At 42.2% G+C, this 19,209-nt stretch overlaps 1 protein-coding gene across 3 annotated transcripts in view; it reads right to left on the bottom strand.

The window, feature by feature from the left end:
• Nucleotides 1-14,303: 14,303 nt before the first annotated feature.
• UBASH3B (ubiquitin associated and SH3 domain containing B) overlaps nucleotides 14,304-19,209 on the bottom strand; it is a 108,662-nt gene continuing 103,756 nt past the window's right edge. For all 3 annotated transcript variants that reach the window (XM_078608136.1, XM_078608137.1, XM_078608138.1), the window contains one exon: nucleotides 14,304-19,049. In XM_078608136.1, the coding sequence (XP_078464262.1) occupies nucleotides 18,912-19,049 (138 nt within the window). In that variant the 3' untranslated portion in view covers nucleotides 14,304-18,911. The remainder of the gene's footprint in view (nucleotides 19,050-19,209) is intronic.

The raw sequence follows: 19,209 nt of genomic DNA, 5'->3' as shown, positions 1-19,209 counted from the left end.
TCCCTATTGCCGTACAAATACTGGAGGAAGGGCCTTTGATATTGATGCCCCCAGAGTCTGAAATGCTATTGCCAATAAACTGCAACTTGAGTCACTACTTATGAGATCTTCATTCAAAACTGCTCTAGAGGAGGTGTACACCCAGAGCTGCCACTGCAATTTAGTGGCCTAAAATACAATGTTTCGCTCCGGATGACCGCTGCAAAGTATGATCTGTGTTTTGATTTAGTGCGCTGATCTTAAAGGTGCATTGAAAAATGTTGACACTCCGACTGATGCTCCTGCTGTTGTGGAGTGACTCATGCAGCCAGCTATGGCTGCAGAGTTTGGTAGTACATGATGTTTTCGTCGTTTATTGTGAAAATTGGGTCACAGTTCCTATGACCACTGTTTCATTGCTTTTATGGCTTTATTTTGGTGATTTTCGATAAGTTTTTTGGTTTGGTCATGTTTGTTTGTTGTAGTACAGTACAGAGTTAGACTGATGGCCTTAATCTAAGTTGTCTTGTGGTTGTTGTTGTTTGACTTGCATCCCACTGGGGTTTTTGCACATTTTTGTGTACGGTACTTTTTCTGCAATATTTTGCTGTCTTTTCTTGGATTTTCTGTTTGCACTCAGTCACATATTCACTTTAAGATGTTTTTTTAGTTCATGTTTTTGTTTTTTGTTTGTTGCGGTTGCACCCGATTCAAGAGCCGAATGGCTCACAGGGCTATACCTAATAAATGAACTTGAATTAGCCATGTGTGAGCCCAGTGATATTCACGTTTTTTTTTCAATGGAGACCCATCTTCCTTGTGGTTATGTGGCAACGTGTATTTTGCAGTAGCAATTCATTTGCGCAATTAAACATTGGATTAAGAGATGGGCAACGCAATGGCGTTGCAATTGAAGTCACATGAACCTTTAATATCAGGCGACATTAGGGGTTATAATGTTTAGTAAGTTAGCCCTGAGTCATTTTTGAACATTCGCAGAATGGGAGTGATAACCGCGTCTGGTAGATTTGGAGAAAGAACGCAATTTTCTGCCACTAGCGTCCCGAATATTTCTAAACTGATCAGGCTAGATTTTCGTACAATAACCTACCTTGCTCGGATTATACTCAGCCACCCGTCGTCCGATTCAAATGCCATTTGGCTCACCATCGAACGAAGAAAATCTCACCGCATCGCGCGGCGCTTTCAGATGCGCTTCTGCGGCCGTCTGGAACGCTCTTCCTTCCAATATTAGGAAGCCACTGCAGCTAGGTCACTTTTAAATCGTCTAGGATTGAAAACGAATTTCTTTGAGCACGGTTGGCTACGTTCGGTGCCGAAAGAAGTTCAACGTACATACGACATCGATGAGATATGAAAAAACGCCGCACCTAGTGTCAGGGTTTACGTTAGGGGTTAATGATTAAGGTTAGAGGTTTATAGTTTAGGATTAAGGTTTTAGATTAAGGGGTCAAAGATGAGGTGTTATGCTTTCGGGACAGTGGTGCCTCAGACCAATTAGTTTTTCTACACGCGCCTACAATATGTTGTAAACATTGATGACAGTTAATTTCATTGCAATAACCTGTGCATCCACCCACCCACAACAGAAATCACCCACAATCAACGAGCGATCCTCTGGATGGATGGGTTTGTCGTTTTATTATTTTATGAGCAATACACCAATGCTCTACCCCACCATCTTACAACACAGCCACCTTGCGCGGCTATCTGAAGATGACGCAGCAATGGATGGTTGCCAGCGTTTCTTTGGGAGTGTTTCAGTACACACATGGTTGCTCATTAACTCAATTTCTAAGTCACCATGAAGAAATGAATGACATTCCAACATCAAAGGCACCGCCCTTGCTTTACAACTCAAAGCGCACAATAAGATTACTTGTGTTCTGGCTTTAAATCGGGCATAGGTCGGCCAGGAGGTGTCTACTGGACATGATGTCCACTGGACATCTGCGATGAGATCTGTGATGTCCAGTGAAAAGGAGCTTTGTAGCTGATGGGATTCCTCCAGTATAAATAAAGATTCTGAATCTGAGTAGGTGGCGATGATTACCATGTTTAGTCCCAATTGAATAATTTGCGGATGCATTTTTCAAGTTATCACTCCCTTCCTGCGAATGTTTAGAAATTACCCAGGATCAATTTACTAAACATGAAGGGATATTTAACGTTCACTACGCAGTAGACGGCACGTCCATTTTTACTACACGCTTTTACTAATTTAGCATTCTCAGGAAGAACGTAATCAACCAGGTAGGGTGTTGACTATTATGTTATCCGACTCTCTGTTGTATTACATTACATTTCTAAGTATACTAGATTTGTGTTTCTATTTCATTTATACCTGATGATGATTGCTTGTGTTGCAATCGAAACGTCGTATGCTAGTATTTAATTTATTATTTTCTCTTTCTACGTGACTTTACCGAAAGAACCAGAGAGTTATTCCTGCAGTCACGAAAGCTCGAAATTAAGTTTACACGCTTTTATTTAACTGAATCCGTCTGTTGTATCCACAAAAAAGAAATATTGTAACTCAATTTTTACCCACTTCCCAATGTGCTATCGACTGCAAACTTGAAATACCGATGTCATATTGATGACAATACTATGTTCTATCATTAAAAAAAATTCCAACCATATATTTTTAAACATTTTACACGCTTATATTTAACTCGCTCTGTGTGTTGTCGTATCCTCAAATCTTGTAAGTCAATTTCAACCGTCTTCCCAATGTCGTATCGACTGAAAACTTGGTATAGGTATGTCATACTGATGACAATACTATATTCTACCATTAAAAAAATTTAAAAATATATTTTGAAACAACATTTTTTACGCCTCTAATTTTCCACGTTTACGGTTTTAATTGTCGACGCTCAACTCACGTTGCCTGTAAATCACCACGTGGTCCCTGACGTCACAAGCCTCTAGGAGCCACGCCGAGGGCCGGGGGGTGTGGAAGGAGGGGAGGGGCGATGGGGGAAGGGGGCAGGGGCAGCTCGGACTACATTTCATTAAAGCGTGTTTTTTTTAAAGTTTTTTTAAATATTTTATTACGGTAAATACACCACCAGATAACCAAGGCAGCCTGCTGTAATTGAACCGCAAACTATTTTTCGAGGTACAACCAGAGATTTTCAATAATCAGGTTTAAATAGTAGAATATAAATGTTTTATTTTAATATACCATTAAACGGTACCCCTTTTACTTGGCATATGATTGCGCAAGCCAAAAGTATGTTCGTTAATCCTGGATAATTGGGGTTATACTAACTTTAGGCATTTTTTATGCATTCTAAAGTAATTATCAAGTGATGTAAGACTTTACTGAATGTGTCATTGAATACTCAATGCACACTCAATATGTTATGAAGGTGTACTTGTAAGCTAAATATGGGGCCATATTTGTGCTTTTCTAGTATAAACATGTAATTACTGTTTTAAAGCATCACAGAATAATAATAATTATTGTACATACCAGAATTTGGGTCTGCTTTGTGGATTCCTGAATAACAGCAGCCTGTAATACGCACACGTTATCGAGTGCATTTGTCAAAATGAATTAGTTGGGTCTACAAAAGTAATGAAAAGTGATTAACGAATAACACTGCCTTCAAAATAAAAAAAAAACTAAATATATGGGAACTATTTTGGAAATATAAAAAAATTATGAAAAATAACAATAGGTTTTACCTTTTCTGGCAATTAAAAAAAAACATATATATACTCTCCCACCTGAAGACGGTCGCTTGTTGTTGCGATCGAAATGTCGTGATCGATTATTTTTTCAACCTACGTGACCGAAAGAACCAAAGAGTATGCATATACTAGGCGACTCTCTGGACCCTCTATGTGCTGTGAAGAAGAACCATTACCGGACACGTTACCAATTACGTATGTTACATTTGTAAAGCAGTGTAATAACCGAAAGTTGTTGAGTTATCATCATCATTATATAAGACATAGTTGAGCACACGCTGCACAGAACGATGTTCCTGCACGGCACCCGATGCCTCCAGCATGGGAGTCGACTGGTAGGTGTCGACGCATATCCACCTACTACTCCCATGATAAACACACAACGGTGCGTACGCTGATAATTACGCACCATGATTCCATTGACTGAAGTCACCTTATAGTATTTGAACATTTTGTTCTACAATCGTATTTGACAGGGTCCCCCACGACCTCATCTGGCACTCGCTTCGATCCCATGGAGTCCCTGAAACCTACGTGCATTGGGTGCAACTCCTATACAAGAACGTCACCAGTGCAGTCAGGTGTGCAGTGGGCATATCACCGCCATTTCCCATCAGCGTTGGAGTGCACCAAGGATCGGCCCTGTCACCACTCCTGTTTATCCTGTGCATGGACACGATCACTGCCGACCTGCACACGCCCCTGCCATGGTCAATTCTCTACGCGGATGACGTCCTCCTCTCAGATGAAGAGAGAGGACGAGTGGAAAGACAAACGCGCCTGTGGAAGGAACGTTTGGACGAAAACGGGATGTGGTTCAACATCAAAAAGACGGAGTATATGGAGTGTGGCCCCCAAACCGACGGCACCATCAGTATTGACGGAGAAGATCTGAAGAAAGTGACGAACTTTAAGTACCTGGGCTCCACCATCAGCTCAGATGGTAGCATCACGACTGATGTGAGGTCACGAGTCAATGCGGCGTGGATGAAATGGAGGCAAGTCACCGGAGTCCTCTGTGATCGGAAAATGCCGGATAGGCTGAAGGGAAAAATATACAAGACCATCGTCCGACCGGTGGCACTCTATGGATCCGAGTGCTGGCCAGCCACAACTGTACACGAACAAGCTCTCCACACCATGGAGATGAGGATGCTCAGATGGAGCCTCGGGCTCACTCGATGGGATCGTGTCATGAACGAAGACGTTCGGAAGCGACTTGGTGTGGCCCCCATTGCGGACAAGATGCTTGAGGCAAGGCTTCGGTGGTACGGCCACGTGATGCGAAGTGAAGAGTAATCAGTGACCAAGACTGCCTTGCGTATTGAGCCAGAGGGCCGCCGTCCACGCGGACGTCCGAAGAAGCGATGGATGGATCGAATAAAGGAAGACATGAAGACGGTCAACGCATCCCCTGAAGATGCCCTGGACCGAGCCAAATGGAGAAGACAATGCCGAAAAGCGGACCCTGCGCCACAGCGGGAACAACGCTGGGAAGAAGAAGTTCTACAATCGTTTGTGTAGGAAATTGAATGGCAATTAATCTAGATTTGAAGTTTTCGTGACTGCAGGGATCCGTACTCTTTGTTTTTTTCGGTAAAGTCAAGTAGTTAGAAAATACAATAAATCACGACGTTTCGACTGCAACACAAGCAATCACCATCAGGTGAGAAAACCCACAGCAAGAAATGTTTTTTGCTGACTACGGCATCTCTCTCCCACTTCAGAAAAAAAAATTTTCTTGCTGTGGGTTTCTCACCTGATGATGATTGCTTGTGTTGCAGTCGAACCGTCGTAATTTAATTCATTTTATTTTATGCCTAAGTGACTTTACCGAAAGAACCAAAGAGTATGAATGGAAATGGTGAATGCTATTTGGGGCTATAATTAGCAGAAACATTATTATTCAGGATAGGAGAACACACTTTTGGCTCACTGTCACATGCTAGGTATAACGTGTCCTGTTTATAGTGAGTACTTACTTCAAAATACTGAATCTCTACTCTTAAAAATCGGATGATTGAAAGTCTCCCGTGATATCTAAAACTTAAAGAAGGGATGTGCCTCGTCAGGTGAGCAGACGTTGTACATGACGTAAATTAGTAGTAAGTTGATGTATGTATCTATGTACGTTGGACTTCATATTCTTGGTTCTTTCGGCAAAGTCACGTAGATAGAAAACAAAATGAAAATTGAAAGCAAAAAACCCACGACGTTTCGATCGCAACACAAACGGTCTTCTTTTTTCTCTCAACCTGAATAAGACCGCTCGTGTTGCGATCGAAACGTCGTGGGTTTTTTGCTTTCAATTTAGATTTTTGTTTTCTATCTACGTGACTTTGCCGAAAGAACCAAGAATATGAATTCCTGCAGTCACGAAAGCTTTAAAGTCTAAACCTACGTTGGACTTATTTCGCTCCGTGCGTAGCCTACCGCGCTAATCGGATGCGCGCAGCCAACTTTGCTACTTGATTAGACAGCTGAAGGAATTAAGACAACGAAAAAAGACAGAGGTCCCCAATGCCGTTGCTAAAGCACAGGAAATCAAGGTGACATTTTCAGGACATGTCATGAAAACACGGGGTGGAAGATCACGGATTAAAATCTACTTCGGAGTGGAGACAATTTTTCAGTTTAATTTCAGTTTCATTTATTAGGAATAGCCCTGTAAGCCATGCGGCTCTTGACTCGGGTGCAACCGCAACAAACAAAAACGTGAACAAGAAAACATCTTAAAGTGACGACGCGCAACAGAAACATCCAGGATAAAACAGCAAAGTGCTCCAGAAAAAGAACCGTACGTGGTCCACCGTGCTAATCGGAGATGCGGGCGAAGGACAACAAACGAAACGCAAAGAGCAGTTCTAAAAAAGATTAGTTAACACGCAGAGGAAGACGGTGTAATAGACAGCAGCAGTGAGACGACTGCACAGAGTTCAGAGGTCGCTACTGGGCAGCAGCAACTCAGGGGCAGGAGGGAGTGGAAGAAAATGGGGGAAGCCCTCGTTCAGAGGCGGGGAATTGTATGCTTATGACAACATGCTGTATGTACACAATGGTACACAATCTCATCAGATCTCTACTTTTGACCCTGGGTATTTTCTGGGTGGGTGACCAACACGCTTAAAACATGCGTTACAGGCTCATGCGGGGAAATACGTTATTGGCCAAGAGAGCAGTGTAGAAAAAATCAATTGTTGGACTATACCTCTATGATCTCACATCTGTTTCTCCCTGCCTTCACCAACTTGCACTGACCAAATGCCCCCCCCCACCCACGCGGCACATTAAAGGGGTGGGGGGAGTGGTCCTCATCCGGCTGTGGAATTGACATAAAAATTGGGGGTGGGGGGGGGTCAGAGTGGTGCGTCACGAGCAAGAGAGGGCTGAGAAAAAAAATGAGTCACCTACTCGGCACACGGTCATCCCTGCTGCTGTAATATCGTCACGGTCACCCTAAACGTAACCCTTCCTCGTCTTAGGGCCGGGTTACTCAGCAGATCGCAGCCGTAGCAATTGTGAGTTGAAGGTGAGTGAGTAAAACCAGCGTTACCTAACAGGAATGGCAAGAGGGATAACAGTGACGCAAGGCTGATGACGTCTATAAAACCATGTGAACCCAAATGCCAAGGTTACGTGTTATATTTATGACACACGCCTGAAAATTGTATTTCCAATCGTGCTGCCCGCGATATCATTCGTCACGATTTTTCAAGAGGTGATCATTTTCGAGACCTGACGATAATCCCGATAACAATTTTATAATAATAATAATAACTTGGTCATTTCATGTTTCGCATTTTGTTCTTCGCAGTACATCCAGTACAAAAAAGTATATTTTATAAAAGTTATTCAACTGCAGTTTTTACTTTTACGTACGCTGGGGATTGGTAATTTAATCGTTCCAACATTCCAATCTAGGATGCGTATAAAGCACATGTTGTCAGTAATTTAGCGTCCTGTGAAAATGATGAGGCAATGATGTTTGTTGAACTTCTTTCGCACCGTACGTAGCCCCGTGCTAATCGGAGGTGCGGGGAAAGGACGACGGACTAAACACAAAAAGCAGTGCAAAAGAAATGAATTTTCAATCTAGATTTAAAAGTGCGTAGCGGCTTCCTAATGTCGTAAGGAAGAACGTTCCAGACGACCGCAGAGGCGCCATCTGAAAGCGCGCAATGCAATGGGGGCGTCTTTGCTCGATGGCTGGCCATAAAAAAAGATGAAAGCTTACGATTGTATATTATCTTATGTTTACAGTGAGACTAACTCATAATGGCACACACATCAAGGTAAAACATACTGCGAGCGCTGGTTTTCGTGTGTGCAGGGTGGAGGGGATGGGGGGTGGGGGTGGGGCGCGGTGCACCGCAGATTCCGAGATGAAAGCGTGGTTAAATTTCGATTTAAAGCTTTCGAGATTGCAGGGATTCATCTTCTTGGTTCTTTCGGTAAAGTCACGTAGAAGGGAAGTAATAAAATAAAAAAAATAAAACATAATAAAACGTCGAGAGAATTATTTAATTATGTTTTATTTTTATTATTTTATTACTTCCATTCTACGTGACTTTACCGAAAGAACCAAGAAGATGAAAGCGTGGCTTATAAAACAAAACTGTTTCGCGCAATGCCCGTGCGTGGTGTCGTTATACCGACTATAATCACCAAGGAGTGTCCTTAACGCTCGTGACGTCACTCCACGTCGACCAGCCCCCCTCATTAATAATCATGAGCGGGTGACGTCCTCCACATAGACCCTCCCCCCTCTCATGAACGTCATGATGAACAAGGGATTATAACCTTTAAATGAAATAGGTCTGTGTCACCGCGCCCTTACTAATTGCCAGAGGTGGGACAAAGTCATTGTTATGCAAGTCCAAGTCGAGTCGCAAGTCATCAAATTCATGACTCGAGTCTGACTCGAGTCCAAGTCACATGACTCGAGTCCACACCTCTGCTAATTGCACACGAATGTATGCAATAAATATCACGTCCCGGTCTGCTCTTCGCTTGCAAGTTTCAGATTTACTGCAACACACGCGTATGTTGGACGGGCAAAAGGCTCGTTCCTAAATAATACATGGGAAGAAAGAAACGAGTTTCGTGTAAAGCTAAATCATTGAATTGTCAATATACGGTAGATAATCTATTATCAACCGTATGTTGATAATCGATTATCTACCGTATATTGACAATCAACCGTATGTTGATAATCGATTATCAAGGTTGATAATCGATTATCAATATACGGTTAATTATCAACATAGGTTAATAATCGATTATCAATATAGGTAGATAATCGATTATTGGGCGGCTTCGGGAGGGGGAGGCTGGCCGGATTTTCAAAAACGCCGGATAATCACTAAATCATTTTTTTAAAATGCTCATTTTTGCATGCCATGTTAGGTATTACGTGCTTTTTTAGTGTTTTCAATTTGTTTACGATATAAATTTGGCATAAATAAAGATACAAATAGACGAAAATTAAATATCCTACTTGAACAAAAAGTTAAGTCTATTTACTGTACCGTACTTACCACTCAAAATCTCGAAGATTCTGCACGGAACAATGTATACACGTGCAGCGTTTTCATTTTTTAAAGTTGTATGTAGTATATAATGTACCGTATGTAATATTTAACACTGAAATCAACCATCGCTATTTTTTTCTGTCACGCACGAAGTGCCGATGGCCGAACTGGTTGCATATACTCTTAGTTCTTTCGGTAAAGTCACGTAGGTAAAAAAATGAAATTAAAATTAATAAAAATAAAATCACGACGTTTTTTGCTGCAGCAAATCTGGCTGTGACGGTCCCACCTGATGACGGAAACTTGTGTTGCCTCCGAAACGTCGTGATTTTTATTTTATTTTTTATTAATTTAAATTTTTTTACCTACGTGACTTTACCGAAAAAACCTAAGAGTATGAATCCTTGCAGTCACGAAAGCTTCAAATCTAGAACGAACTGGTTGCAGCCTGTGGTGCGGTGGTGCCGGTTTCACCGGATCAGCTGGGGACGGCCGGATAATCGATGATCACTTGCACATTGGCCTGAATATTCGTGGTGGATCAAGGTTCTCAATCGCAATACGATGAGGTAAAAACAAAAACAGCCGCTCAGGAAGCCGTTTCACTCATAAGGGGCCGTCCATAAATGACGTCACGCCATTTTGGACGATTTTTGACCCCCCCACCCTTCGTCACACGGCGTCACAAAAAGTCAGACCCCCCCTCAAATATGACGTCACGAAGCTCTGCCCCCTCCCCCAAAACCATATTTCCATTTTGAAAATAAAACATGTTTCAAAACGCTTTAAACTATAGTCAAGTCCAGAATCAACTTACATGTGAACCTTCACTCTATGCAAGGCCCTATTATAATATATATTGGGACAAATCCCCCCCCAATAATCAAATATGCAAAAAATGTCCTCTCCAATATATTGCTATAAAATAGATTTCTGTTTATATGATTGTGGTTATGGTTGTACTTTATGAATCCCTAATCTCTGCCATTACATGCAATGAAACAAGAAAAGGTTAAAAAAACAGAGCAACGTAATACAATGCACTATTAGACATTGTAAAAAATACATAAAAAGTCCATCCCCTGAGTTAGTGAATTTTTTAATATTGTAGGCAGGAAATGGAAGGAAAATCGTTTCAAATTTAGATTTTTTTCTGGGGGGGGGGACCCCCAGACTCCCTGGAAGATTTGGTCCTCCCCAATGTTGACTCCATGGCTACGGCCTTGACTCGATTGATGTATTTAATGGGCCCGGAGATTGCCTTGAATTGAGTAATTTTGACTTAGAGGCGTGACCATCTACGATGTACTTGCAATTACTTTTCTGGCATTTACATCTCGTGTAAGCGTTACTTTACAAGTGTAATTGCATGTTTTACCTGTGGTGGAGGTGGATATAAAGTCAAATTAAACACCCACGACAACTTGAAGTCACGCAAAGCCCCTTTTTAAATCATTTATATTAAGTTCACTTGCTTGCTTGCTTGCGCGCTTGCGACCGTGCAAATCTTTCGGTCGTTTTTTAACCCACTTCCCGTGATCCAATCGAGCTGACATTTTGCACACAGACTCGTTGTGCGTGACGATTTATTTTCGTGAAAACATTTTTCCTAAATTTTCCACTTTTTAGGATTTTTTTTTTCAAATTCAATAAAAAATACCAATGTGATAAAAATGAAACTCTTACTCAAGAAAAACAGAAATGAATAATAAAATAAAACCGATGCCACGCATATAAAGGATTTATAGTGAAAAACTTTGTTTTTACGGGTTAATTTTTTTAACCCATGCACTTAATCTTCAATGATGCGAGTTAAATTTCGATTTAAAGCTTTCGTGACTGCAGGGATTCATCTTCTTGAAAGAACCAAGAAGATGCGAGTTAAACCTCGATTAAGCTTGGAGAGCTGAATGGAGTTCAAAAGAAGTCGCAAGCAAAGATATTGTCGTGATAGATGCAACGCAGAAGATCCCTGGGGGTTTGATCTTCCACGAAGCTCATGGCCGAACACAAACCATGGCAGTCGATACGGACACCTGATTGCAATGCAATTCACAACATGACCTGCAAGTATTAATACCAATTCCCTGTAATTAACTAGAAAAAAAACTTGAATCAAGAGAGATCCTCAGTTTAACACGTAGGCTTTCGCGACCAATATTGTTCATAATCAACGATTTTTGGGTTTAGATCGCGTTATTTATAAATGTGTCGTAACCCTCCACCACCCGACACGGCCAATCAGTAAAAAAAAAAGTGTCACGTTGACAAAAGACAAATAGTTCACTGCTTTAGCCCACCGGTGTGTTGAAGCGTGAAACCACAACATTTACAATTTGAGTACGACGTTTCGCTGGTAATTGCATCCAGCATCATCGGGCAATTCGCCAGAATGGTGAGGCTCTGCTGTGTCTCCCGTTCTTATATAGAGCAGCAGCAGGGTGACGTCATCATTAACTCATTAACTCATCAGGTGCAAAGATTTGAGGGGGGGGGTTATTGTAATTATATACTTGATTAGTAATAAGGCTATTGTTACGATGCGAGTTGTAGATTAGTAATCATTTGGAATGTGTTCTATTGTGATTATGCTACATTAATAATCAGTTAGTGCTTGTTTCCCTTATAAGGAATTGTAATGCATCTTATTTAATAATACGCTTCCAGGCCGCACTAAGCCTGTAGCTGTCTGAGCGATTAAAGTTATTTCTGTTTCTCTCAATCTCAATGGATTCTCTAATTAGTCTTTGCCAGTAGTAACTAGTTTTACACAACACTTCAACGTTGTCAAAATCAATTGAGTGTCCCTGTTGACAAGCATGTTCTGCCACTGCCGACAGTTGTGTTTGCGATAGTTTAATATTTCTCTGGTGTTCTTTTAGTCTTACACTAACGTTACGCCCTGTCTGTCCAATATAGCATCCTGCATTTTCTAGATTGAAATACCAGTGTTTTCTGTGTTTAGTTTATTGTTCCCCCCCCCGCACCTCCGATTAACACGGTTGGCTATGTACGATGCGAAATAAATTCAACATCCAAACGTACATTGGGATGTTTGGCTAATTCAATTGATTGAATAAGAATATACAATATATTCATATTGGAGCAATTCTATTAACTATATGAGTGGCACATAGGAGGAGACCGGAGTAGCGGGAGAAAACCAAACACATGAAGAGGAAACTCTCAAAACTCCGCACAGATCGATTAGAAAATCCAATTGCGATGCTACCATGGATTGGTCGACGAGCAGGCCAAGCTCACAAAACACCACGTGTTCCCATGCTGTCTCCCATTCACGGTAAGCACTTTCCACAACACCACCCAGCCAGAGATAAAGACCAGCGAAGTTATATCATACTAGCTTCTTTGCCCGTCCTAAAACGGCAGCTGTAATATTTATGAAAAGATTTAGCAGAGTATAATTGTATCTCGTGTAAATTTCATGGCAGTGAAACCTGCACTAAAGTATGTCATCAAACACTTCACTGCATTTCACTGTAGCACTGCATATAACTGACCTTCAATTTGTTCAATTTCACTGCTCTGATACTTTATTCTCTTCTGCTATCGGTCGCTGGGGTTGAAATAAATTGGAATTCGATACAATATCTGAAAAATCACCGAGAAATGTCAATTTTTCCAAAATGTAGAAGCATAAATTAGACTTGTCTTTGGTCCCATAGTGCTGAAGAAATAAAGACACCAAATCCACTTTGTTGCTGCGTAGACTGATTTATTAAGACTCACTTTCAATAAAGAACGTGAAACTTAAAGCGAATTTGCGAAAAAAAATCCGCTCTACCTTCTTCTGCACGAGTGTAAAAATCCATCCGCTCATGAATATTCATGACGGGGGTGCAGCATGTGGAGTGACGTCACACGCGTTACACACAATCACACATTCTTGGCTCATTCTTCTTCTTCTTTAGTGCTGCCTAACGGCGTGTGCCACTTCACGATGATATTGGTCCCGGTCTAGCACGGCGTGTAGAGTTTGTGCTGCTGTTAATTGTGGCCATGTTTTGATGTTACTGAGCCATGTCGTTTTTGGCCGTCCTGGTCGTTTTTTCCCTTCGATTTTTCCTTCCAGGATTTGCTTTATTAGCTGGTATTTGTGGTCGTTTCGGGCAATGTGGCCTAGGTAGTAACACTTCCTGCTAATGATGGTCTTCAGCAGTTGCCTGTCAGTGCCCATATCTTGCAGAACTTGTGTATTGGTGGTTTTGGCTGTCCATGGGATTTTCAGCATTCTTCGATACAGCCACATCTCGAAAGCTTCGAGCCTTTTTGTTGCTGTTGTTGTCAGTGTCCACGTCTCTACTCCGTACAGCAAAATTGACCAGATGTAGCATTTCAGTGTGCGCAGTTTCAGTGATGTACTCAAGTTGCGGTCTGCAAGGAGTGTTTTCCATTTAATAAATGCTTGCCTTGCTTGTTCAATTCTCATTATAATAGTAATTGTCACCGGTAGTGGGGGCCGAGAGTTCTGCCGTGACAAATTAAAAATAATAATAAAATAAATGTTAACTTATACGGCGCCTTTCGCAAAATGAGTATCTGGACGCCACGAATATGGAGAAGAAAGGTAACACAATAAGAACGGAAGAGGAACAAAACTCACCCGGAAACACAGTTTTAAACGGATAGGATTTTAGACGATGCGAGAGCCTGGTCTCCAAGACATAGGGGAGTTCCACAGATGGGGGGGGGGGGGGGCAACACAACAAATGCCTTCAACGTGACCAGGGAAGTCAGCACCCTGCGGCTCCGCTGCCGCTTCGTGACCCGTCATGTATTAAGGAAACCACCGTCTCTCGCATTCACCACGAAGTGCAATGCAGCTCTTGAAATATTGAGGGGTCTTTTTTGTACCGAATTCGAACAAAAATGTCTCTTCTTGTTATTTTGGTTGCCGATCGCTGACCATGATCGATCAATTACTCGACCAGGCATGCCAAACATTATGACGCCCTCCCCCCCCCCTCCATATATTTGCTAAAACAAATATTTGCACGTGGAAACGTCTTTGATGTTGCACCAACTAACGAAGAAAACAAGAGAGGGCCCTTTGCGCAGAATCATGATTTTAATGTCGTCGTCAAATCGTTAAACACGAGAATACCTTTTTTTTGTCTCGTAGAATTTTTTATTTCCTGAAACACTTATACCTGCTTTGAATTCACGGATTGCACGAATTTTCGCGGAAAAGGTAACTCGTACATTCCCCCACCCCCGTTTGGACAAATGTGTCGGAATGAACGACACCGCAATCCTGGGACAAGGTGCGCGCACAAGGCTTGGCTTTGCCTCCCTTGCGTCCGTCGATGTCAACGTGAACAGGGGACATTTCTGAGCAAAAAAAATAATTTATAATGAACACACGATATTCAACACAATCCCCAGTGCAAGTAAAGATTTCAAACAAAACATTTTAAAATCATGACAACAAAATATGGGGTTCGTTGTGCATATTATGTGCGTACATTATACGTAAAAAAAAACCTCCGAAAACGAAAGTAATCGTATAAATGCTCGTCCACATGTTAATATACTTTAATTCATTGGTGCAAAGTACACATATATAATTGTTTAACTTTTACACAAACTTATACTTCTTTTTTTAAATATATACCTGTATTTGATGAATTGCTTTGAAGGATTAATTTTTGCATAAAGCACACAGTGCGCTAGATTACAATCCTGCTTCACGAATCCGCGAGTAGTTTCGGATGACCACAAACAGGACACGACACGACACAGCGTAGATTAGTGGAATATGTCTATAGCTCAAAGCCCGGCGATGGTTTGTAACGATATTTTGGCAAAGCAAGTTTAGTTCACAGGGGGAACGGTTTTTTTTTGTTTTTTTTATCTTTGTAACAAAACGACAGATGGGCCGGACATTTGAACACCATACCGAAGATGCGCGAACGAGAAAATACATGCCAATATTTAAGGACGTTATGGAAATATGTGACTTGTGAAATGACAAAATAGTTGTGCGACAATGCACGCCAGAATGCATTTTTCAAACAGTAAAGAGCTTGCGATTCCAACAAACACGACCGGACATTTGCTCAGCCCGAGTTTAACATTGGAGAAAGTGGATGCGATTTTTTCCACACTTTAATTTGCATTGGCATGTAAACGTGACCGACAACTTAGCACAATTAAACATTGTCAAAGGTTTCGCTTCGTTTCGTGCTCCTTATTTTTTTTTTACCCTTTAAAATCAATCGTAAGTTGGTCAATCGAGTACGTGTCGCTCGCGAAGATTAAAACCTTCCAAATGTATTTTGGTTGTTTCCCCACTGAAAAGGGGTTTTTAACTTCTTAAGAGGGGGCGCTGAATGATGTACACGGCCCCGCATTCCCCAAGTGCTACAACTGCCACCCGTAGTATTTTTACAGGGCGGTCCAGATGTCTTGTGAGCCCCCCCCCCCTCCAATAACTTCCAAGAAAGTACAAGCTGCATTTAAAACAGAAATTCATATGCAAAGGGGAAAGTTTTTATTAGCGCGTCAATAAAATGGGGGGGGGGGGGGGGGTCACAAGACATCTGGACCACCACCCTGTACATCAGAGGGTTCAATTCCAGGGGGTCACCCCCCCCCCCACCGCCGTCTAATCTGCTCGGTCATTTCGTACCACATTTGTTTGTCGCCGTCCCCAAAGAACTTGCTTCAGCCTCTCTCGCCATTCATATTAAAGGCGGCATCAAAACCCCGATGATTAAAGGCAACGTGTTAAAGTTACGCAAATTCTGCGCGGCTAGCAGCGTGACCTGGCAACTGCATTTAGCCTGCACTTGAATTCCTATATTGCATCGGGTCCCTCCTCTCTCCTGCAGGATAATGCTACGGACAAGCACTAAACGCGGAGTCAAATCTGCCGACACATTCCACCCTGGAAGCAGCACACTGCTCCAAAGCCCTACCCAGTGGCGCACCCTTCACAAGAATGGCAATTCTGTGCGCCCGAAACAAAAGCGCATACGAGCATTACCAGTAATCAGGGTTAACCACATCTCCACCTGACTATTTTGTCAACCTGCCTGACTGTTTAAATTTATATGGCAGACTTCCAGTGCTGGGGGGAGGAGGTGTGTCTATTCCAAATTCCAATATGGGGCGAGTGCGGTGGTAAGCGCGCTGCACCGTGAGCTCGGTAAACCTGAGTTCGATTCCAGCTAACATCAGTAGCGAGTGATATTTGAACCGGTCTCTGGCCCCCTAAAGCAATTACCGATTTATATACTCACCAGCACGGGTGAAATATGGTCAACCAACCCCAACTGAAGGCATGGGCAGCCCATCATTTGTCAGTTGATTGCTAAAGGACTGTACATTATTATGTTATTAGTGAGCCATTATCAAGTCCAATAAGTAAACATAATTCCCATTAAATTTCCATTTAAAGCTTTCGTGACCGCAGGGATTCATATTCTTGGTTCTTTCGGTAAAGTCACGTAGAAGGGAAATAATAAAACAATAAAAATAAACCATAATAAAATATTTTATTATCTTTTGGTTCTTTCGGTAAAATCACGTAGAAGGGAAATAATAAAATAATAAAAATGAAACATCATAAAATATTTTATGTTTTATTTTTATTAAGTCACCCATGAGTCCCTGCCAGACATAATACAATATTTTAGTATGTTGTATTTTTTATTATTTCCTTTCTACATGACTTCACCGAAAGAACCAATAATTAAAATTCCCATTATTATCACCACATTATTTAATATAGCCACACCTTTCCGCAAGCACTCAGGAGGTTTGACTGCTTCATTTCGCGAGCCACAGCAGCGATGTGATCCTCGATGCTGAATGATGGAAAAGAGCGCCCTTGCTGCGCGTGTAGAGCTCCGCATTCCGCGTCATAATCAAAGGGAAGGATTAACCGGGTAGGTGACACGCAGCAGGTCGGCTGAAATCTTCACGTACCAAAGAGAAGGTGTCTGACAGGGACACATGGGTGACAGAGAATTGCCTGTGCAGCTCACAGAGTTACAATCGGCTAGCCGTTCCCAACCGCCAAGCACGGAAATACTTTCAGACAATGCGACGGTTTGAATTGGTGGCGCTATTGTAGAGCGCGACGGTCACGTGTGTCATTTCGTGGATGTAGCAGCGAGCATCGATTACGCCGGGACGCGGTGACTGAACATCGCAAAGGGGAAGGAATCCGCGTGTATCGTGTTTGGCCTCTGCTGTCATGCATATGCATAATGGAGACACTGCAACCCTAGCCCTGTGTAAGCCGAGTTGGTAGCAGAGGGTCCCTCCCTGTACAACGATGAACACGCGGTAACGACTGCACAACAAGTGGATCAACGCTGCACGAACGCGGTCAAGTTGTTCGGAGGCTTGTGGTGCCTAAACATGGATCCGCTCGCCCACCGCTAAAATATATCCCCGGATATATGCCGGACATTGGCGGATACGGGAACGCATGTAACCACAGCGGCGTATGCCCCGCGCGCGTTTGCCTGTGCAGAGTACACTGTAATGTGACGTACATCAATATCCGAATGGACAAACGCAGGTTGCAGATGCCTGCGTAATACAAACCTCAAATGTCACTTCGCTGTCGCGACACCGAAACACATGTATGCTGCAGCTTCGTTAAGTGCTATAAAAATATAATGTAATCAATAACAACAAAAGTAAAAAAAAAAGGAGTGCCTTTAACTTTTTGGATGTAAATGTTCATATAATGTGAATACTATATTAGATTTAAATATTCACTTTTGGTAACTCAATTGTGATTGCCATCGTAAATGTATGTGGTAGGAACAAGCACACAGACAACATCTACAAAGACCACCATGCAAGTATATAGAAGACACCACGAGAAGGGGACCCCGCTGTAGACCGCTGTACGCCTGTTACCGATCGAGGAAAGTAAACCGTGACAACAACAAAAAAATTCCTGCCTGTGATTAGCAACGAGGTAAACTCAATGTTGATTAAGTTTCCAAGACAAAATATATCTCCCACACGACACACTAACACCAGTACCTGCCTTAAACCGTACAATCTCTCTCATTCTCTCCTTCAACATTGGGAAAATCGATACAGCGTCGTAACATTCAATGCTTTTTTAAGGAATTGCGAGCATCATTAATGTGTTCCCCTCCAACAAAAGTGAGGTGACAATAACGTTAAGTTCTCCCAACGATGGAGAAGGCTATCCCCCCGGCAATTTCTTCCACTTTCTTTTGGAAGAAACATCACATTTGTTGGTATTTAGTACCATGAACAGGGAGCCCTTTCCGTGGGCGATCGAGAGAGAATTTCGATACCAAGCAACCTCACGCGTATATATATATGTGTTAAAAATAATAAATTAATTTACAAAACTTGTAAGGACCCCCCCTATCTATAAACGAGTGTGACATCGCAATCTAATAGTGGCGCAAGTGTGGCGCACTGCATTTAGTACACGCTGCTTTATTTCCCATGAGATTGTTACATTTTTAAAAATCCCCTCTCGACTGGCCACAACCTTTATTATTGTGGGGGATGGGGTGGGGATTTATGTTTGACACACATATGTTCGGTGATAGCAGAGAGACGAGGGGAATTATACATTATTATACTTTTCGTCGTTCAATATAAAATAATAACAATAATAAATATTAATGAATTGTGTTTTCCCGGATGATTTCAGTCCTCACAGAGGGCCTCGCGCCAACAGAAGGCCGGGTTTGGGCCATGCGTGAGGGGCAGTATGGGTGGGTCCACCATTTGCCAGATGCCCGCCTCCTCCAGCTCTTGACAGGCACAGAAGCCCAGGTACGGTACCTGCACACGAAAGCAAGGGGCAGGAGCCACACGATGTGATGCTTGACAACATTGCAGCATCTAGTCCTGCCACGCTGACTACTCGCTTTTGCCGGACTATTTCAACCCAACCACCGCAGTTTCAAAGTTCAAAGTTCATTTATTAGGTATAGCCCTGTGA

This window comes from Lampetra planeri, chromosome 29 (assembly GCF_965212315.1).
Source record: "Lampetra planeri chromosome 29, kcLamPlan1.2.h2, whole genome shotgun sequence".
Lineage (NCBI taxonomy): Eukaryota > Metazoa > Chordata > Hyperoartia > Petromyzontiformes > Petromyzontidae > Lampetra > Lampetra planeri.
The sequence above is the reverse complement of the archived record's forward strand: the minus strand, read 5'-3'. Positions and strand labels throughout refer to the sequence as shown.